The sequence below is a fragment of the Osmerus mordax genome, chromosome 7 (assembly GCF_038355195.1).
Source record: "Osmerus mordax isolate fOsmMor3 chromosome 7, fOsmMor3.pri, whole genome shotgun sequence".
NCBI lineage: Eukaryota > Metazoa > Chordata > Actinopteri > Osmeriformes > Osmeridae > Osmerus > Osmerus mordax.
Window position 1 is genome coordinate 3,875,780 of NC_090056.1, and position 20,206 is coordinate 3,895,985.

Consider the following 20,206-nt stretch of genomic DNA (forward strand, 5'->3'; position numbering starts at 1 on the left):
TTGTGATGACTATAAACAGGTTAATTGAGGAATACCTGGAATAAGCTACTGAATGATTTTGTAAAAAAAAAAAAAGAAGACAACATTTGGCTGTCGGTCACGACCCACGACAGACAAATGCGCACTTTGCAAACCAATAGCTACAAATTAGTTGGAATAGGCTAACACTATGGTAAGTAAGGCCTGGGAATTTCAGTCAAAACACTTATCACATCTAGTTTGCCTCTAACGTTGGACCAAGTGCAAGGCCTAACGACATCAGTTTACTTTTACTTCAATGTTAATAAAACTAGTCTTTGTTTTGATATGAAGAATGACATGTTGATAAACCACGGGCAGGCGAGCGATCTTCTTCGAAAGAAATGTGTCATCGTGCTCGGGGACTCAAGTAGGTTAAGTAGTCTCATCTTGAATTAACTATTGTGTTTCAATAAAACTTCCGATGTCAGTTGATATGAGTCATCAAATTAAATTCCTGACAGGCAGATGCTAGAAAGTTTTTGTGAGAAGGATATGAAACAGCCTGATGGTGGTGCACGTGTTTTTGACTTAAGCAAATCGCAATTCCTTTTCACAGTCCAGCGGTCGGTCTACAAAGATCTGGTTGTCCTACTACAGAAGGACAACCTTCTAACTGTGGCACAGTTGAAGAAAAAGGTGAATTCGACTGGACATACACCATTTATATTAGATGCAGGAAAGTTAGTTCTACAGCTATTAGACCAATGTAATTACAGAGCTCAATTGTACTTACAGTATCTCACAAAACACCCCTCACATTTTTTTAAATTTACATTACATTTACATTTAGTCATTTAGCAGACGCTCTTATCCAGAGCGACTTACAGTAAGTACAGGGACATTCCCCCGAGGCAAGTTGGGTGAAGTGTCTTGCCCAAGGACACAACGTCATTTTGAACGTCCGGGAATCGAACTGGCAACCTTTAGATTACTAGACCGATTCCCTAACCGCTCAGCCATCTGACCCCCACAACAAATATTTTATTACAGTATTTTACGGGAAATAAGCCGCATGGTGTGTAAACCGCACCCCCCCAGAATGAGGACTTTGAGTTATTAAATCGGAGTATAAACCGCACTGGAATATAAACTGCACTTTCACTTTAATTACGAATCATTCATCTTTCAAGTAATAAGCCTAGCTGCACGGTCTGTAGATCTTGAGAAGAAGCCACTTTTTTGTTCTAAAACAGGACTATAAGACACTTCGAAATATAAGCCACAGCTTATTTTCCGTAAAATACGGTATATCTTTTCCCGTGACAACACTGAAAAAATGACACTTTGGTACAATGTAAAGTAGTGAATGTATAGCTTGTATAACAGTGTAAATTTGCTGTCCCCTCAAAATAACAACACACAGCCACACATGCCCCACAGATGCTCAATAGGGTTTAGGTATGGAGACATGCTTGGCCAGTCCATCACCTTTACCCTCAGCTTCTTTAGCAAGGCAGGCAAGGAAAAAAGGCCTAATACACCTCCAAGACGACCACTGCCTTGCTAAAGAAGCTGAGGGTAAAGGTGATGGACTGGCCAAGCATGTCTCCAGACCTAAACCCTATTGAGCATCTGTGGAGCATCCTCAAATGGAAGGTGGAGGAGCGCAAGGTCTCTAACATCCACCAGCTCTGTGATGTTGTCATGGAGGAATGGAAATTGCGCCTGGTGCTTGCACACCTTAAATCCATCACTGACCCTCTACTGGACCCCCTGCAGTTTGCCTACAGAGCCAACAGGTCTGTGGACGATGCAGTTAACATGGCCCTCCACTTCACCCTACAGCACCTGGACTCCCCAGCATCCTATGCCAGGATCCTGTTTGTGGACTTCAGCTCTGCCTTCAATACCATCATCCCCGCCCTGCTTCAGGACAAGCTCTCCCAGCTGAACATGCCTGATTCCACCTGCAGGTGGATCACAGACTTCCTGTCTGACAGGAAGCAGTGCGTTAAGCTGGGAACACAAGTCTCTGACACCCGGTCCATCAGCACCGGATCACCTCAGGGCTGCGTCCTTTCTCCTCTGCTCTTCTCCCTGTACACCAACAGTTGCACCTCCAGTCATCCGTCCGTCAAACTCCTGAAGTTTGCGGACGACACCACCCTTATTGGGCTCATCTCTGGTGGAGACGAGTCTGATTATAGGTGGGAAGTGGCCAACCTGGTGACCTGGTGCAGCCAGAACAACTTAGAGCTCAATGCTCTTAAGACAGTGGAGATGGTTGTGGACTTCAGGAAGAACACAGCACCACTCACCCCCATCACCCTGTGTGACTCCCCAGTCAACACTGTGGAGTCCTTCCGCTTCCTGGGCACTATCCTCTCCCAGGACCTCAAGTGGGAACTGAACATCAGCTCCCTCATCAAGAAAGCACAACAGAGGATGTACTTCCTTCGGCAGCTGAAGAAGTTCAACCTGCCAAAGACAATGATGGTGCACTTCTACTCATCCATCATTGAGTCCATCCTCACCTCCTCCATCACCGTCTGGTACGCTGCTGCCACTGCCAAGGACAAGAGCAGGCTGCAGCGTATCATCCGCACTGCTGAGAAGGTGATTGGCTGCAATCTGCCTACCCTCGAGGACCTGCACACCTCGAGGACCCTGAGGCGAGCGAGGAAGATTGTGTCCGACTCCTCCCACCCTGGACACTCCCTGTTTCAGTCACTCCCCTCCGGCAGAAGGCTGCGGTCCATCAGGACCAATACCTCACGCCACAAAAACAGTTTCTTCCCTTCCGCTGTTGGCCTCTTCAACAAGGACAAGGGACCACACTGACTCTAATGACTTCCTGCTTAAAACACACTGCTTTTTGCACTGCATTACAAAATTGTATCTTGTACATTTGTATTTTTTGTAATATTTGTATTTTTGTATTTTTATATTGTAATTTACGGCAACTTATATTTTATTTTATTGTATATTTAATTCAATTCTAATCCCACGTAGTACTGCTAGTTATGTACCCTTAGTATAGATAGTCCACATATTTAAATTGTAGGTCCCTATATGTTTATTGTATGCACCTTCCTGCCAAAGCAAATTCCTTGTCTGTGCAAACTTTCATGGCGAATAAATCCCATTCTGATTCTGATTCTGATGGAAGAGGACTCCAGTGGCAACCTGTCAATCTCTGGTGAACTCCATGCCCAAGAGGATTATGCAAAATAATGGTGGCCATACTGTACATGCATTGAAAAGTAGATTAGGTCTGTTTGAATTGACTCAGTATCTTTGAGACTGATAATTTCATCGCATGGGGTGAGCCAAATCAAGTGCATCTGAGAATTTGTCTTGGTCTGTAAAAGGATTTACTTCATTCGAGTCAAGGTGTCTGGAGAGGAGTCCTGATCCTGGGGTGGCGGTGACTGTCGGCGCTGGAGGCCCGATCTGGTGGAGTGGTCCTGGAGAGGTGGCGGCTGTCAACGCGGCAAGAAATCCAGGGAGCGAAATTGGACAGAGAACTGAAGCAGCTCGACATTCGCTGCTCAATGCTATTCTCGCAATGTCTCTCACCCCTGCCCCCTGCTGTCCCATTCCTGTACTGACAACAAATAGGAAGAATCGATTACATCGAGCCTATGGGGTAAATCAGTCGAATCTTTTATCTATATCTACAAACATCCGCTCCTTCTGGTCCACAGGGCCCCCCCCCCCCCCCCCCCGCCGCACTGCCCGTCCTGTCAATCACAGTGTACTGTCCCCCCTGCTCAAAGCAACCACCTACACACCACTCACCTGTCTGAAACTTTGTCTGTTAAATATCAGATCCCTCAGTAACAAAGCTCTGTTGATTGGTGACTTTATTGTTGACCATAAGCTAGACATTCTATGCCTCACTGAGACTTGGCAACAGCCAAATGACTTCTCCCAGCTTAATGAGGCTGTCCCACCGTGTTTTTCTTTTATTAGTAAATCCCGTGCTACTGGGAGGGGGGGTGGTCTCGCTCTCCTTCACCGTGATAACATCAAAGTCACTGCTGTCACAGTCCCCCATCACTCCTCTTTTGAATGTTTAGCTGTAAAACTCACAGGCCCCAAACCCGCTATCATTCTTACCATCTACAGACCACCAAAACCCTCTGCTGTTTTCCTCAATGAATTCTCATCACTACTAACATCTGTATGTGCAATGTCCTCCGCTGTTATCCTCCTCGGCGATTTCAACATCCACATTGACAACCCATCCAGTATCTTTGCTAAAGACTTCACATCACTCCTGGACTGTCTTGGTATCATACAACATGTCAACCTCCCAACCCATAATAAAGGTCACATACTCGACTTAATCTGTTGTACTGACATCACTCCCACTAACATTGATGTCACTGATTTCCCCGTTTCCGACCACAAAGCTGTACTTTTTGACATTCACACCCAACTACACAAAGCCAAAGAACAACGGACCATCTCCTACAGAAACATCAAACAAATCGACACCACAGATCTCTCCACCCTTATCAGCTCTTACCACAGCCCTCCCCCAGCATCCTCCCCGGCTGACCTGGTGACTCACTACAATAACTGCCTCTCCTCTTCCCTCATCACCCTGGCCCCCCTGAAAAGTCACTCAGTCTCATTTACTCACACTGCTCCCTGGTTCACACCGGAGCTCCGCCAGCTCAAAGCCACTGGCCATCGACTGGAGCGACTCTACAAAAAGACTGGACTCACTGTACACAGCGAAATGTACTTGGACCACCATCATTTACATTTACATTTAGTCATTTAGCAGACGCTCTTTCCAGAGCGACTTACAGTAAGTACAGGGACATTCCCCCGAGGCAAGTAGGGTGAAGTTCCTTGCCCAAGGACACAACGTCATCTGGCACGGCCGGGAATCAAACTGGCAACCTTCTGATTACAAGCCCGCTTCCCTAACCGCTCAGCCACCTGACTCCCTCATCACTACAAGCGAGCCCTCACCACTGCTAAATCTTCATACTACTCCAACCTAATCAACACTGGTACAGGCAACAGCAGAGTCCTCTTCTTAACAGTCAGCCACTTACTTCAGCCTCGTAAAACCCTCCCTCCAGACATATCCACTGATCAGTGCACTGCCTTCCTGGACTTCTTCAGCACTAAAATCAACACCATTCACCAACAACTGGCCTCATCTTGCACCTCCTCAAATGATCCACCCCGGATGATCACCACTGGCCAACCTCTCATTAGCTTCTTCTCCGACTTGACACCCCAGTATCAGAACACACCATCCATAAAGACAAAACCACCACCTGTCAGCTCGATCCTCTTCCCACCTCCCTTGTCAAAGCCTGTCGGCCGTCCATTTCCCCCATGATCACCAACATAATTAACTCCTCTCTCACCACTGGTACTGTACCCCCCACTCTCAAACTGGCTGCCATCACACCCATCCTCAAAAAACCCTCAAAAAAGGTTACCCTCAAAAATGAAATGTATTATTATTATTATTATTATTATTTGGTTGCTTGTTTGTTTGCCCCGCCATACCCCTCATCCTCCTTCTCTTCCACCCTCTCCCCCTCATCCTACTCCTCCCCCTTCTTCTCTGCCTCACCCTATTCCTCCTCAACTACCTTCTCCTCCCTCTCTTCTTCCTCTTGAAAGGGGGAGATGGAGTTTGAACACGACTGCCTGTTGGAGGGGGGGATAATGAACAACTCGACGGGTTATAGGGAGGTGCGTGAATATCGGTCAGACAACCACCATGTCCGCTTCTATTTCATCACCCGGATCTTCTCTGAGTACGTGGAGAGCATTCTGGAGGACATCCGGTGTGGTTTGAAACCAGACCTGGTCGTGGTTAACTCCTGCATCTGGGACATCTCCAGGTGAATGCCTTGTTTTGTGGCGGTGTTGAGACATGCATACACACACATGTAAACATGCACAGGATGTGAAACTTCCTACCCCAGGGTTGAAAACATTTTGAAGCACACAAAGAAATGAAGGAAAACATCACAGTGAAAATGTTTAGTTAATTAACAGTTTATTGTTATTGCATGAATGGATAGTAAAGTAGCCAGCTAGTAAAAAAGCTTAGATTCTTGTTGCAAACTAAGCAGGTTAAAACAGACAACATCCTACTTTTTAGGAAACCTTTAGTCACGTTTCACTCGCACTGACACGTGTCACATAATAATGTGTTCACCTTGATACTTCATCTTCCTCAAATGAGGGCTCTTTGATTAAAGTAATCTGTGATCTTGCATGTTTGGTGGCAAATGTATTTGTCGTCTCACACAGGCAAACTTACTTTGTCACTCACATGCCCATTAGATCCTTTTCAAACTATTGTCCTAGAAAATGTTGAAATAGCAAAGTGTGTGCGTGTCCTTGTATGTGTTTATGCATCTGTGCGTGTGTGTCCCTGCGTGTGTATGTATGTGTCACTGCATGTGTGTATGTCTCAGACACAACCGTCCGTGGGAGTTGGACTACATGAATAATCTCAAGCAGTTCTTTAAGCAGCTAAAGAGCGTCCTTCCTAAGGAGAGCCTGGTGATTTGGACCCTCACTATGCCCGTCGGCAACAACATCAGGGGCGGGTTCCTAGTGCCCGAGGTAAACACACGTGCATATGCATGTACACACACACACTTACTTACGCACGTACACATACGTACACAGGAAGTCAGAAGTTTACAAACTAATCAATATTTCCTTGATTGATTGATTCATTAGTTGAATTCATCAAACACAGGAAGTACTGGCAGTTCAATATGACCTTGATTCATCAATTAATTCCATTGTTTATTAATTGATTCATGTTTAATCCAAATCACGAAACAATTAAGGAATCAAATCAATCAATAAAGGGTCATATTGAACATAATCTTCCTGGCTCTTCCTTGGCATGGTCATATTGAACCCTGACCCTTGACCTCCAAACCCGCAGATAGCCCACATGGGCTCGACGCTTCGCGAGGACATCGTTGAGGCTAATTCCGTCTCACGCAGCGTGGCAAGTGGATTCGGGCTGGATGTGTTGGACCTCCACAACCATTTCTGCTCCCAGCTGCAGCACCGTACGAAGGACAACGTTCATTGGAACGCCCAGGCACACCGACAAATTAGCACGCTGCTGCTGCAGCACACTGCACAGGCCTGGGGTGTGGCCCTGCCAGGCCTGCAAACTGTGCTGGGTCAGTCACACACACACACACAGGGTAAGTCACACATACGCAGGGTTAGTCACACATACTCACACCACACCAGCCTGCTTCAGTTACACACACGAGCGTGCACACCAACAAACCACATCCCTACAGATACAGTATACGCACACAAAGACACACACCTCACATGCACATCGCACACACCTACAGCTAGCCCTGACTAAAGTGGCATGTATTTCTCTCTCTAGATCTCCAGGATGGCCCCAAACAGAATCCGGTCTGTGAGAGCCACACCATGACCTCTGGTGAGTGGCCCTGCTGTGTGTGTGACTACCCCCTCCTACCCACCCCTCCATGCTACCCACCTCCATGTACTGGTGTGTTGTGTGTTGACCTTGGTCATATGTTGGGATATGACCCCTTTGACACACTTCCTGTTTAGTGACTTTGGGAGCTGGAAAGACCACACGTAAACCTCTAAAAATCATAAGACAAGAAGTGCAGAGCTGGTTTTCCCTACTTATAGCGCAGATAGGAGTCAAATTGACTTACACTTACTGATTGCTGACTATCAATACTGAAATGAATGACAGATTGACAAAGCTTGCACAGAGCAAAGGCACGGAAAATGGACATGCCTTTGTCAATCTGTCATTCATTTCAGTGTTGATAGTCAGTGATAATTTCATCAGCGTTTGTTGTCTAGCCCTTCAATCTTTTAGCAAAAAGCATTTATTGCCTAAAGGATGTCAAACATGTTGCGGGTTATACTTCAATTGGTCTATAGTATCCCAACATTATCAAAATGTCAAGATTGCGTTGTGGTCCACCGTCTTAAATATAAACACACAGCGACATCATAAACATCCAATGGTCTAATTAGATCCTGTTATACTGGCAAAACATGTAGGCCCTAATGTTCTTCAGTTATTGTCAGGACATGGTCCAAGTATTGCAAAAATTAGAGCCATGTGTAAATAGTAATTAGGAAATTCTAGGCTATAGGCTTACATGATGTTAGCCTACATGTTAATGCTTGTTATTAATTGAATAGGCTATAGCCTATTATATGTAACAACTTTGAGAATGACAAGATATGCAGTGTAGCCTATACTAGACAGTGGAAAATATCATACTAGTTGAGAATGTCTATTGTGGTTTTATGTAGGCTATTACTGTAACATTGGGACTCCAGTTCCAAGTGTGGATGGCGGGTTTCACAAGGGCAGTAGCGCATATAAAACAAAAGTTGCATCAAGTAGGCGGCTTATCTACTACAATCAGCCTGACAGATAATTTTGAATAGCCTAGCCTATATGTTTTGTTCCCTTTACATCTACGGACTAAATATAATTAAATAGGCTAAGACAGCGCCGTGTAGTGCAAAATTGCAAAGGCTATCTACACAACAAGGCCGCAGAAATATAAATGCTGAGCACTTCTCTGCACACCCCCACATTAACAAAGCAGACCTGTGAGAATAAAGATCACATTATAAAAATCACACAAAACATTACTATAATGATATACTGTGTACATTTTGACGTGACCACTTCTGACTTTTCGTTTAATCTCTCTGACCTCCTTTCCCCCCTCCCTCTCTCTTTCCCTCACCCTTGATATGTATCTCCTCTCCAGGTTTGGTAGCCCTCAGGCCAGCTCCAGCCCATAGGCGCAAGAATAATTACATCATTACTAAGTACAGAGCAGCCAAATTGAAATGGCAATGTCAATTCAAGTTGGAATCCAGGAGGAAATACCGGATGTACACCATGTACAACAAGTACACAAAGAAGAACTAGTCCAGCTCCTAGTTCTTCGCTGCAGTACAGTACAATTTAATACATTTAACTTAAAAGTAGGTTGTTTTGATATTTTATTTATTTTATTATTTTTTATCAAATGACCTACTTTTAAGTTAAATGTATTAAATTGTTTATTGTTAATTGTTCATTTGTTTAAATTGTGTTTTTGTTCTGTGAATTAGCCATGTTCCCATAAATAAATGTCAAGGTTATTTAAGTTTTTGTTGGCATATTTTCAGTTTGCAAATGGTAGGCCTACTGTTTGAATTGCGATTCCATCTGAGATACTGCCGGTGACAACGTTGTTAGAATAAGCTTGTTTCAAAGGGGGTTCTTTATTAATGAATGAATGCAATATGAGTAGGCTAAAAATGCTTGAAAGTATCACTAGAAGGGAAAAACTTCAGGGACGTTTAAGTCATAGAGGTTAGGACCATTTTGACACCGGATTGCCCAATTTCTTCGTTTTGATGCAACTTTTCAACTATGAGGCTGTTATATAGCCGATCACCCATCCCTCTTGCAGGGGAAATGAGAAGACCACTGTTTCATTCTACACTTCACTCTTAGTATTTTGAATTGTACATGAGCAGCAACAAATGTATGCTTTTAAATCTGTGCAATCTTCATAATAATAAGTATGCATTTTTATAAAATATACAGAAATATTAGTTGTAAAATTTAAGTTAAAAAACTGACCCATCTGCAACCAACACAAGAACACCCCACAATATCCCCAGAAATTGTACCCTCTCTAGTTGTCATTGTTGTGCTGGTTTACCATTGTAACCATGAGTTAAATGACGTTTGATAAGAAGAGGTGGATTATTTAAATATTAGTTTACATGCAGAAATTAGCTTCTTTCAGCTAAAAATCTCCAGTGTCTCTTAGCGAGGGCCCCGTTCTCGTCAAGTCACACAAAATCAGCAGCGTTTGAGGGGGCCCTAATTGGCACAGGGCCCTGGGGCGGCCGCACCCAAGCTATCTCCACTACTGCATTATTGGGTTATGATTGGCGTAGTAGTGTGCATGTAATTGCAGTCATAGATGAGATTGACTGGGGCTTGTCAGTGTGTGTGAGTGTGTGTGCGTGTGTGTGTGTGTGTGTGGGGGGGGGGGGGGTAATTTTAGCAGGGTGGCCATGGCACCCTCTGGGGACGCCCCTTCCATTACCTCAATACTGTGTAAATGAGTCAAGTTTTTGGAAAATTCAATTTTCTTCATTTTGTATGAATCACATCCCATAGGCCTATCACATCCGTGCAGGTCTGTTACTGTATGTAGAGAGACCTACTCACTTTCCTCCACCAATCTGCGCTGGGAGTTAATTCGTACAACTGCACTCTGTCGCAATTATTAGCTCTAGAGGCTACAAAGGCCAATTGGCTTGCTTGAATTACTAAATAAAAACTGGACATAATGAAAAAAAATATTTAAAACCTTTTAACCAATTAACTACAGATCCTACGAGCAAGATTAAAGAAAACCTTGAATATCTACTGATCTGAACAGGAACGGAAATATGCTGTTTAGGGTTGCCCAACGTTTCAAATTACCGTTGATGACGGTTTGAAGTGCAACGGTGATGTTCTTGAACAGACACTATCCCCGTCCCGGGAAAAATCTACCGAAGCAAGCTGGGCGCCAGAAAGAAACAGTACAGCAAGCCTTTTTCCAATCCTTTTTGCTCTATTGATATAGAGGATTACTGTACAGTATTGTAACTGATTACAGAAACGAGACCGCGACGGTAGGCTAAAACTAAAGAGAGGTTTCAGACACCGGGGAAATGTCGTTGTGGTCGAGCGGGTAAGACTGGAATGTATCTTTGTTGCATGATGTAGCCAGCATAGCAACTTGGTCTACAGTCTAGCTCTAATTATTAGATTATGCGTTCTTAAGACATCGATGGCACTTGTATGTAGGGATATAATTGTATCGGTTTAGCTTTCTGACAGCTGATTTTTGAACATACATGCATTTGTTGATGTTGCCCGGTGTTTATCCGTTGTTGTTCCACTGGAGCCAGTGGAACCAGCAGGCAGTGAAACTACTGTACTGTAGAGTTAACTGCTAGTTAGTCGCTAGCACATTTACCAATCTTACGGCCGCAAATCAACCAGAAGTTTTCAATAGTTAATAGCCTGTAGGACATCCATTTGTATGTTCATATCTACTGTAATTCAATGTAGACGTGTGCCAGAGGATACATGTGATTGTTTTTAAGCCAACGTTCAGTCACCACTTGGGGCACGGACGGTCCATTCTATACCACACAGTTGTACTTGACTAGCCAACAGTCAAAACGTCTGTTAGCATGGTGTTAGCACTAGAGCTAGCTAACATTGCATTAGCTAAAAAGCTAACAGCGAGCCTACTTCGGAGTACTTCATTTTGTTGATGAAGGGGTCGGACACGCTCGAAATGACCGAAAACAAGTGTGCACTAGCGTTTTAAGAGCTGATGCATACTTTTAATTGCTGCTTATAGGTGATCTAATTCAACGTTATTGAGGCTGTTACTTAGTTAAAATTGTATTCGCCAACTGTACTGTATTATTGTACCACATTGTACCCACGTCGAGGTCAGTTTGTAACAGCCAGGCGGAATAACTCCACTTTAAAAGCCCCAAAACAATTTTAGCCTACTTTTGATATAATTGGGTGTGCTTTGCCTTCGGCAAGGGCACAACCTTTGTTCTCTCACATATATATAATTTATTGTTTATTTTCGCCCCCATAAGGATCAGTCAATATTTGTACTACATACACAACGGTGGTGTCAAAAGGTTCGTCTTGGTAGCGATTGCGTTTATTTACGTTCCGTTGCATGGTTTAAGTAGAAATTGCGTTTTTGTGGTGAAAGGTGAAGCTAACGGTGGCTAATTTGCTAGCCACAGTCACTGACGTTACTAACGTCACTAACGTCACGAAAACACGCGTGACTACCTGTAGCAGAACATTCGTTTCACATCTGTTAACTTGGGGGATAGCTAGGCTAATAGCTTTACTGCAAGGCAGCTGCAGGAACGCCACAAGCAAAGAGGCCAGGGTGATAACTATTTACTCATTTTACTTTGTGATGTGAAACACAATTATGAAATGTAATGTACAATATTAGCTGATATTATTAAGGAAGTAGGCCCACATCTACTTTTGGAAACGGTAGTCTACTATTTCACTGAAGCATTAGCATCATGACATTAGCCTCTGTTGCCCGGGCAACACATACTACAGTGGTCTATGATGCATCTGTTTTCAATCTTTAAAATAAACATTCCTCACAAATACATTTTCGTTGTAGGATTTATTATGACATTACATTACAAATAAACGATTTGTGGGTGAAATTATCATTACCTGTGGTTTCAAACCAGTGTTGCTCACTGCAACGCTGTAGCCTACGCCAGACACTACAAAAACATCTACACAGCTGTAGGAAGTCAAACGGCGACAGAACATGTTCGGCACTCCCCTTACTTAAATCAAAAGTCTATCTAACTGTTAACCTTAACTTCATTGCCACAGACTAAACTTTGTCAATCTGTTCATGAAAATAATTAATTTCAGCCTAAACCGTACAACGGAACGTTAAATCCAATTCAACCAACGCAATCGCTACCAAGACGAACACAGCAGTAGTCTACTGTACTGTAGTAGTACAATTTACCGGGGCAGCTTCTCCACACAGGGATAGCGCACTTTGCGTTGTTACTGTTGTTACTTAATGATCGCTACCAGTGAGCTTTTCATGAAAGCGATTTTCCACTAAATAAATGTCAAGCTTATTTACGTTTTTGGGGGCATATTTTCAGTTAGAAGATGGTACTGTTTGAATCGCTATTCAATCTTCTACTGCCGGTAACGTCGTAGAATAATCTTCAAAGGGGGTTCTTTATTCATGAATGAATGCAATGAGTAGGCTAAATGCATGAATATATCACGAGAAGGGAAAAACTTAAAAGGACGTTTACGTCATAGAGATTAGGTCAATTTTTACACCGGTCTGCCAAATTTATTCGTTTTGATTCAACGATGAGGATGCCTTTTGCAGGGGAAATGAGAAGATCTATTTCATTCTACACTTCACTCGTATTTTCTGTTGTAAATGAGCAGCAAAAAAAAAAAAATGCTTTTAAATCTATGTAATCTTTATAAATAATAAGTATGCATTTTTATATAAAATATACAGAAATATCAGTTTTGAAAATGTCATTCAAAAACGGACCCCTGTGCAACCAACGCAAGCAAGCACACCCTACAATTTCCCCAGAAATTGTACCCTCTGTAGTTAATATTACAATGTAAGGTTGTTTTGTTCTACCTACTTCTTGTTTTGTTTCCCTACGTCTTGCAGTTTCCACAAAGTGATTACCTTTATTTCAGAAACACGATTCTTTCTATTCTTTTGATCTTACTCCCACCTCTGTTTCTCTTTCTCCTGAATCTCCATCTGCTCTGGGCAGCATGAACGAGGAAGGTGAGGGGGGACTGTGCATGGACACAGACTCTGATGAAGGGGAGCAGAGGGATAGCGGTAAGGTCAAGGTGAAGTGGACTCCTGAAGAGGTGAGTTTCAACAGCCATTCTGGGGACTTTTTGAATACTTCACATGCATCCTACCTTCCGTACCCGGAGAGCGTACCTACATATATTTAAAGAGGCAGAGGCAAACTTTTTACAATTTTATTCTTTATTTGCAGGATGAAAATCTCAAGATTCTGGTGCACAATTTTGGACATAAAGACTGGAAAACCATTGCCAGCTTTTTACCAGTAAATACTAAGAACAAACAAACATAGTGTGTGCTCATGCGTGAGAGAGAGAACAGTCTGACACCTCTTGTGTTCTCAGGGCAGGACAGACTACCAGTGCATGCACCGCTACAGGAAGTACCTAGACCCCGACCTGGTGAAGGGAGCATGGACCAAAGAGGAGGATGATAAGGTGAGATCTCAAAGACACAAGTAGCCCCGTTAAATACATTTTGCCTTGGAAAATGTTTCAGCTCATACGACTAGTCTCATATGACTAGCCATGGTGTCTTCAAATGTTATACTTTGTATATTATATAAAGTTGGATGTATGCTGTGTGTATTTCTATTGTTATTGGCATAATCAACCTTTTGGTATTTGCATGGTATATTGTCGTCAGTGACGTGAGCAGCCCACTCCCTTTCCCTCGCTCCTCTGCAGGTGATTAAGCTGGTGGCTATCTACGGCACCAAGCACTGGGCCATGGTGGCCCGCCACCTGAAGGGGCGCCAGGGGAAGCAGTGCCGAGAGCGCTGGCACAACCACCTGGACCCGGACGTGAAGAAGACCTGCTGGACCGCAGAAGAGGACCTGATCATCTACAAAGCCCACAGCGTGCTGGGGAACCGCTGGGCCGAGATCTCCAAGCTGCTGCCCGGCAGGTAGGAGGAGAGGAGTGTTGTGACGGACGAATAGAAAAATAGAGCATCTAGGGTGGTTCACTATCGCTATCGTGGAGTAAAACTGTTACAAAATGAATTGAGAGTAGGGGAAACAATAACAACATCTCATATTTTAATAACAAATATTATGGACAACTTCTGCCTGTGTGACAGGACAGACAATGCTGTGAAGAACCATTGGAATTCGACCATAAGACGCAAGGCTGAGATGGGATACTTCAGCCTGGATGAGCATGGACACCCTCTAGCTGTCCTGGAGCAGGGAGAGGTCAAGCACCATATTACCCACCTGTTTTATTTCAACACTATTCCTTTTGCCGAAAGAGTAGAATATAACTAAGGCTTTAATAAGTCATGCTAGCTACATATAGGTCAGCAATCGGGGTTGATGAGCAAGAGGTAGACTGTAGTAAGTAGAGTGGCGTCGAGATTGACCCAGTCTCCTCACTTCCAGGTGGACTTCCGTTGTGATGTTGTGTTAGACACGGAGCCTGAGTCTGCAGAACTGGTGAGCATGTCACCTGTAGATCTACTCACACTCACCTGTATGCTCTGTTCATGTCCAGAATATACAGTGAAATAAACATTTGGTTACTGTGTGTATATAGAAACAAAGCAAATGACTGAGGATCACATTGCCCTGACCTCGTCCTACCCATACTCTCTCTGCTCCTGCTAGATTCAGGACTCAGCCAGCTACGAGGTGCCCAGGCGCCAGTCGATCAGGGGGAAGAGTAGGTCCAGGCCCAGACCCAAGCCCAGGCTCAAGGCCGTATCCCTCCCAACAATAACCCTTTCCTCCAGGTTGGACGCTGGCAGCACCTTATCCACCTCTTCCCCCAACTCTTGGCGCCAGAAGAACATCACTGGGCCAGTGCTGAGGATGATAGCAGAGGACATGCTGCCTCTCAGGTGAGCCAACGACCACTGCTCTGCCATCACGGACCACTGCTCTGCCATCACTAGGCTTAAGGGACAATGCTGTGTGTGTGTGTGCGTGTAGAATAGAGAAAGGTGTGTAAGTGCCTGAGACCTACAACTGTTTGTGTGTGCGTCTCAGGTGCGCTGTGTCAACACGTAAGAAAATGGACTGACATGAACTCGTACTCTAACCCATCCTGCTGTAGCTTGGTGGAAGGTTCTGGATTCAGACACTTCATGTCAGTGGTGGGCCCCCAGTACCAGAAGCTGTCCCAGCGGGGCGTGGGGCTGCGTCTGTACGACGAGGTGGAGAAGCAGATCAAGCCCCAGCTGATCCGCGACCTCAAGTCCTGCCTGACGTCGAGCGGCGGCCACGCCGTGGTGCACGCCACCCTGGACCTCTGGACCACCAGCTACGCCGAGCCCATAGTCGCCGTGCAGCTGCACTTCCTCGACAACGACTGGCAGGTCCGCCGGCCTATCGTGGCGTTCCGCCACGTCGCCCAGAAGAACCCCACGGCGGGCGTGGCAAGGGAGCTGGAGGGCGTGCTGCTCAGCTACGGCCTGTTCCCCCACAACGTGGGCTACATCCTGACCAGCCAGGCCAAGGCCGCCATCACCGCCTACGAGCTCTTTTGCGACTACAAGGTCATGCTACCCTTGCAGCGCGGCGACCCGGAGGAGGAGGAGATGCTGGCCTTCCTGGGGGACCAGCCCCCTGTCAGCGCGGCTGCCTCCGCAGCCGACGACCCGTTCTCTGAGGTGGTGTACGGCACGCGGTCCAGCTGTGTGGTGCACACACTGCACCAGGTCATCAAGGAGGCTCTGAAGAACTCCAGGGTGGTGGAGAACCTCCTGTCCCAGGTTCACAGCGTGGTGGCCTTCTTCAGGAGCAGTGTGTACTGGAGCGAGGTAGGGAGGACTGGAAGGACTGGAAGGACTTCCATATTTGTTTGAATATTAATATACAGGGCTTTAAATTGCAACCATTTTGGTCACATATGCTCCCGAAATTGTATTTGTGCGACCTCAAAATATATTTGGGAGCATTTGTGCGAGTGCAAATCATCGTTATGGGGTGACCTGTGTTCATTTCTTTACAAAACGCTCGTAAATTAGCCTACCGCACCGTATGTGTCTGCTGTGAGCTGATACAGTGACAGGTCCACCATTCTATCCAACGTTACTTAACCAGTTAAACTTCATCTTTACGTTCTTAACTTTAATGCAGATAATAGATGTTAATATTAGCCGTCAGTCACTCCTTGTAACTGCGCTCCGTTGTCACATGACAGGGAGCTAACTAGCGCGCAAAATAGGAAGAGCTGAAAAGACAATATGAACATTTTCGGTGGGTGCTCTGAATTTTTCCTGGTGCGCCTAACTTTTTAAATGTGGGAGAACCAGTGCTACCAGCTAAAAATGTCAAGCCCTGTGTATATGTAAAATATATATACACATACACTACCGGTCAAAAGTTTTAGAACACCCCCAAACTGCTTACATTGAAATGTAAGCAGTTTAAGTCCAGTGAATAATCTGAAATGGTTCAAAAGTCTTTACTTTGGCTTTCTTGGCAATTTCTATCTAAAGTGTCAGTGAGTACAGTTTACTACACCATCAAAAGGCACTTGGAAACTGGAGGAAACTCTGACAGGAAGTAGGGAGTCACATGGCTGAGCGGTGAGGGAGTCGGGCTAGTAATCTGAACGTTGCCAGTTCGATTCCCTGCTGTGTCAATTGACGTTGTGTCCTTGGGCAAGGCCTTGCCTCGGGGGAATGTCCCTGTACTTACTGTAAGTCGCTCTGGATAAGAGCGTCTGCTAAATGACTAAATGTAAATGTAAAACGTTTGGCAGACCCAAAGCCACAACAGAATCAGAAGACAAGTTTCTGAAAGTCAACAGCTTGTGAGATAGGCAGCTCATAGGACAACAGCTTCAAGCACAGCTTAACACTTTTGCTGGATCCAGAGTCGGGGACTTCCACAGAGTGAGTGGCACCCTGAACCAAAATTGCTACCACAGCATTTTGCAGCATTTCAACCATCAAATGAGACTTGCTTACTTCGACCAGTGTTAAGCTGTGCTTGAAGCTCTTGGCATTCAGAAACTCGTCCTCTGATTCTGTTGTGGCTTTGGGTCTGCCAGACCTCTTCCTGTCAGAGTTTCCTCCAGTTTCCAAGTGCCCTTTGATGGTGTAGGAAACTGTACTCACTGACACCTTGGCTTTTTTGGCCATTTCTATCTAAAGTAAAGACCTACACTTTTAAGGTTTATAATGGTCTGTCTGTCTTCCTTTGTTAATTGAAAAACCTGAACTATATATATTTTTTTGACCTCTGGCAGTTTACCTTTTACCTTTGTACCATTTCAGGTTATTCACTGGACTTGGAACTGCTTAAATTTCAATAAATATAAAAAATAAAGTGTATATACATACTGTGTATAATAGATATATCATCTATTGTGATCTAAGTAGTTGGTTGTTTGCTTATGTTGTACAAAATATATCTGCTGTACTCCTGATGAGTCATCTTGAGGACTATTTTCTATCAGAGAGAGGCTTAGTACCTCCAGCCAGACAGTGTCAGAGCACCAACCCTGTCTAGTGGGGATTTCTAAACTCTTGACTTCCTTTTGTTGTCCAATCAGGTGCTGCTGAAGGAGTGTGGCCTGGCGCTGGCCACGCCCTCTCAGGGATGCAAGTGGAACTCCACCCTGATGGCAGTGAACCGCATGGTGGGGGAGGCAGCCTGGACCTCGGTCATGTCAGTGCTGGCCCAGGCCCGCATCGAGGCCAAGGACTCGGCCAGCTCCCCGCCCATGGTGAGGGCCAAGCGGGAGCAGGTGGTGGACATCCTGGGCCTGCTGGAGCCCTTTGAGGAGGCCATGCAGGTCCTGCAGGACGACGGGATCACCTTCTCCCTCATCATCCCCTCCCTGGTCGGCCTGGACCTAACCCTGGAGGGCCTCGCCACCAACTACGGCCCCTTCTGCAAGGCCTTGCGCTCGGGCCTGCACGCCCGCTTCCAGCCCCTGCTGCTCCAGAGGGACCTGATCCTGGCCACCGTCCTCGACCCACGCATCAAGCTGCAGCCTTTCAACGACGCCAAGCAGGAGGAGAGCACCACCACCCTAACGGCTCCCTCCAAGTTCCAAGCGCGGACGCTGGTGGAGGCCACGATAGGGGAGGATGAGGAGGGGAAGGCCCTGGGGGAGGAGCTGGATGTGGTCAGTGTGATGGTGAAGCAGGAGGAGGAGGGCAGCCCGGGGGAGGAAGGCGAGACCTCGGCCGGCTCACACAACGGCAACACCAAGAGGAAATCCATATTCCACTTCCTCCAGCCGCCAGCGAAGACGGCCAAACACGGCGAGCTCGACGTCTACCTATCAGAGCCGGTGCTGTCCGGTGAAGACTCCCCCCAGGCGTTCTGGGGCGGGGCGTCCCGCTTCCCCCACCTGAGGAGCGTGGCCAGGAAGCTGCTAGCCGTGCCGGCCACCTCAGGGGGCTTCGACCGCCTCTACCCAATGGCCACCTGCATGGTGAGGGCCAGGAGGAGCCGGCTGCCCCCCCACACCACCGAGAGACTACTCCTGTACAGAGAGGCTGTCAAAAGACCCAACAGCAGTACCTAGTCTGTGTCTGGTATACTGGTCTTTATCACTGGGGGACATCTGAAAGTAGGACATATTACATGATGTATCAACCCAGCCAGGGGTGAAAACCACAATCCCTCTAGTCAGGGCTGGGTGTCAAGCTGCTCTGGACCGGTTGACAGGGAGGGAGGGATGGACTAGCTAGCTTGAAGATCGGCTGGAAACCCGGCAGCGCCTGACAACCGACTTGACGAATGGAATCACCAAATGTGTCACCAAATGCAAACAATACCTCCTGAAATGAATCATGTTTTATTTTTGTTGTATATTCACAAAGTTGATTTCAGTTCTCAATTAATTGAGCCGTGAGAAAGTGAGGTCTTACTCACTCTGGTAAGAGGACCTATATCTCTTTCTGTTGTTTTCTCATAGAGGTGTATCAGATAATTCCGGAACTGTTCACAAACCACATTATGAATGTCCATTTAGTTACTCATGAGAGACCTGACAAAGCTGCAAACTGACTTGAAATGTTGTCTACCTGATGAGTCTTTGAGTTACATTTCGTCTCGCTGTACCTATTCATTTGGTTTGAATTATTTTCTTTTATGATGGGATTGGTGATGGATGTTCAGTAGTGACAGATTCATACTGAATTGTGAGTGGTCTTCTGTTAAATGACAACCAATTGACGTGACATTTTTTTTTTTTTACTTAACTGATTGACCAGTGGATGTCAATACAGTTATAGAATAAATCTACCTTGCCTTAAACTGTATTGTATCTTTTTGTCATGGTAATTTGCCTGAGATGCAGTACTGTTTTATATCAAACATTTCCTGGATCATGCAAGTGCATTGTACTACCCTTGATAGGCTTTGTCTTATATCTGTTTATGTTGCTTTCGAGGGTTCTCCACTTATGTCCATGAACATGTATCTATTTAAGAGCTAAACTTATCTAAATAATACATTTTGATATGTGTTAATCAGATACTGTCTTGTATCCATACAATGCCAAGGGGATAGATTGAATGTAGCCTAATTTAAAGTTTAAAAGATTTAAAGTTAGCCTACTGGGGGTTTAAGTCAAACCTGGTAACCCATGTAATCAAGATTCCTTGAACTAATGCTCAACTGCTTTGTCAAGGAGGACATCACAACCTGGCAACCTCTAATAAACCTTGCTTCAACTGAACTGTACATAACCAGATACTGATGTCAGGAGACTGTAACAATAAATAAAGATAAACGTTTTACTGTAATTGTTATTGTCTTGCGTATGTAATAAAGTGTCCGAGTGATCTCCATGAA

At 45.2% G+C, this 20,206-nt stretch overlaps 2 protein-coding genes across 2 annotated transcripts; both read left to right on the top strand.

The window, feature by feature from the left end:
- The first annotated feature begins 318 nt into the window (after positions 1 to 318).
- Positions 319 to 8,932, top strand: LOC136946533 (PC-esterase domain-containing protein 1A-like). Its single transcript, XM_067240909.1, has 7 exons — positions 319 to 388; positions 578 to 657; positions 5,620 to 5,843; positions 6,426 to 6,576; positions 6,911 to 7,157; positions 7,379 to 7,435; positions 8,769 to 8,932. Exons 1-7 carry the CDS (start codon positions 319 to 321, stop codon positions 8,930 to 8,932), a joined length of 993 nt encoding a protein of 330 aa, XP_067097010.1.
- Positions 8,933 to 10,570: 1,638 nt separating this feature from the next.
- Positions 10,571 to 20,149, top strand: mybl2a (v-myb avian myeloblastosis viral oncogene homolog-like 2a). Its single transcript, XM_067240021.1, has 10 exons — positions 10,571 to 10,745; positions 13,402 to 13,504; positions 13,639 to 13,710; positions 13,790 to 13,882; positions 14,132 to 14,352; positions 14,527 to 14,641; positions 14,828 to 14,881; positions 15,053 to 15,285; positions 15,501 to 16,206; positions 17,949 to 20,149. The coding sequence occupies exons 1-10, from the start codon at positions 10,726 to 10,728 to the stop codon at positions 18,930 to 18,932; spliced, it is 2,601 nt and encodes an 866-aa protein (XP_067096122.1). The 5' UTR covers positions 10,571 to 10,725; the 3' UTR covers positions 18,933 to 20,149.
- The last annotated feature ends 57 nt before the right edge of the window (positions 20,150 to 20,206 follow it).

Coding starts and splice junctions, on each gene's coding strand:
- LOC136946533 (XM_067240909.1), top strand. CDS start 319: ATGTTGATAAACCACGGGCAGGCGAGCGATCTTCTTCGAAAGAAATGT. Junction 658..5,619: donor TGGCACAGTTGAAGAAAAAG/GTGAATTCGACT, acceptor TCCTCTTGAAAG/GGGGAGATGGAGTTTGAACA. Junction 5,844..6,425: donor TGCATCTGGGACATCTCCAG/GTGAATGCCTTG, acceptor TGTATGTCTCAG/ACACAACCGTCCGTGGGAGT.
- mybl2a (XM_067240021.1), top strand. CDS start 10,726: ATGTCGTTGTGGTCGAGCGG. Junction 13,505..13,638: donor TGAAGTGGACTCCTGAAGAG/GTGAGTTTCAAC, acceptor CTTTATTTGCAG/GATGAAAATCTCAAGATTCT. Junction 15,286..15,500: donor GAGGACATGCTGCCTCTCAG/GTGAGCCAACGA, acceptor ATCCTGCTGTAG/CTTGGTGGAAGGTTCTGGAT.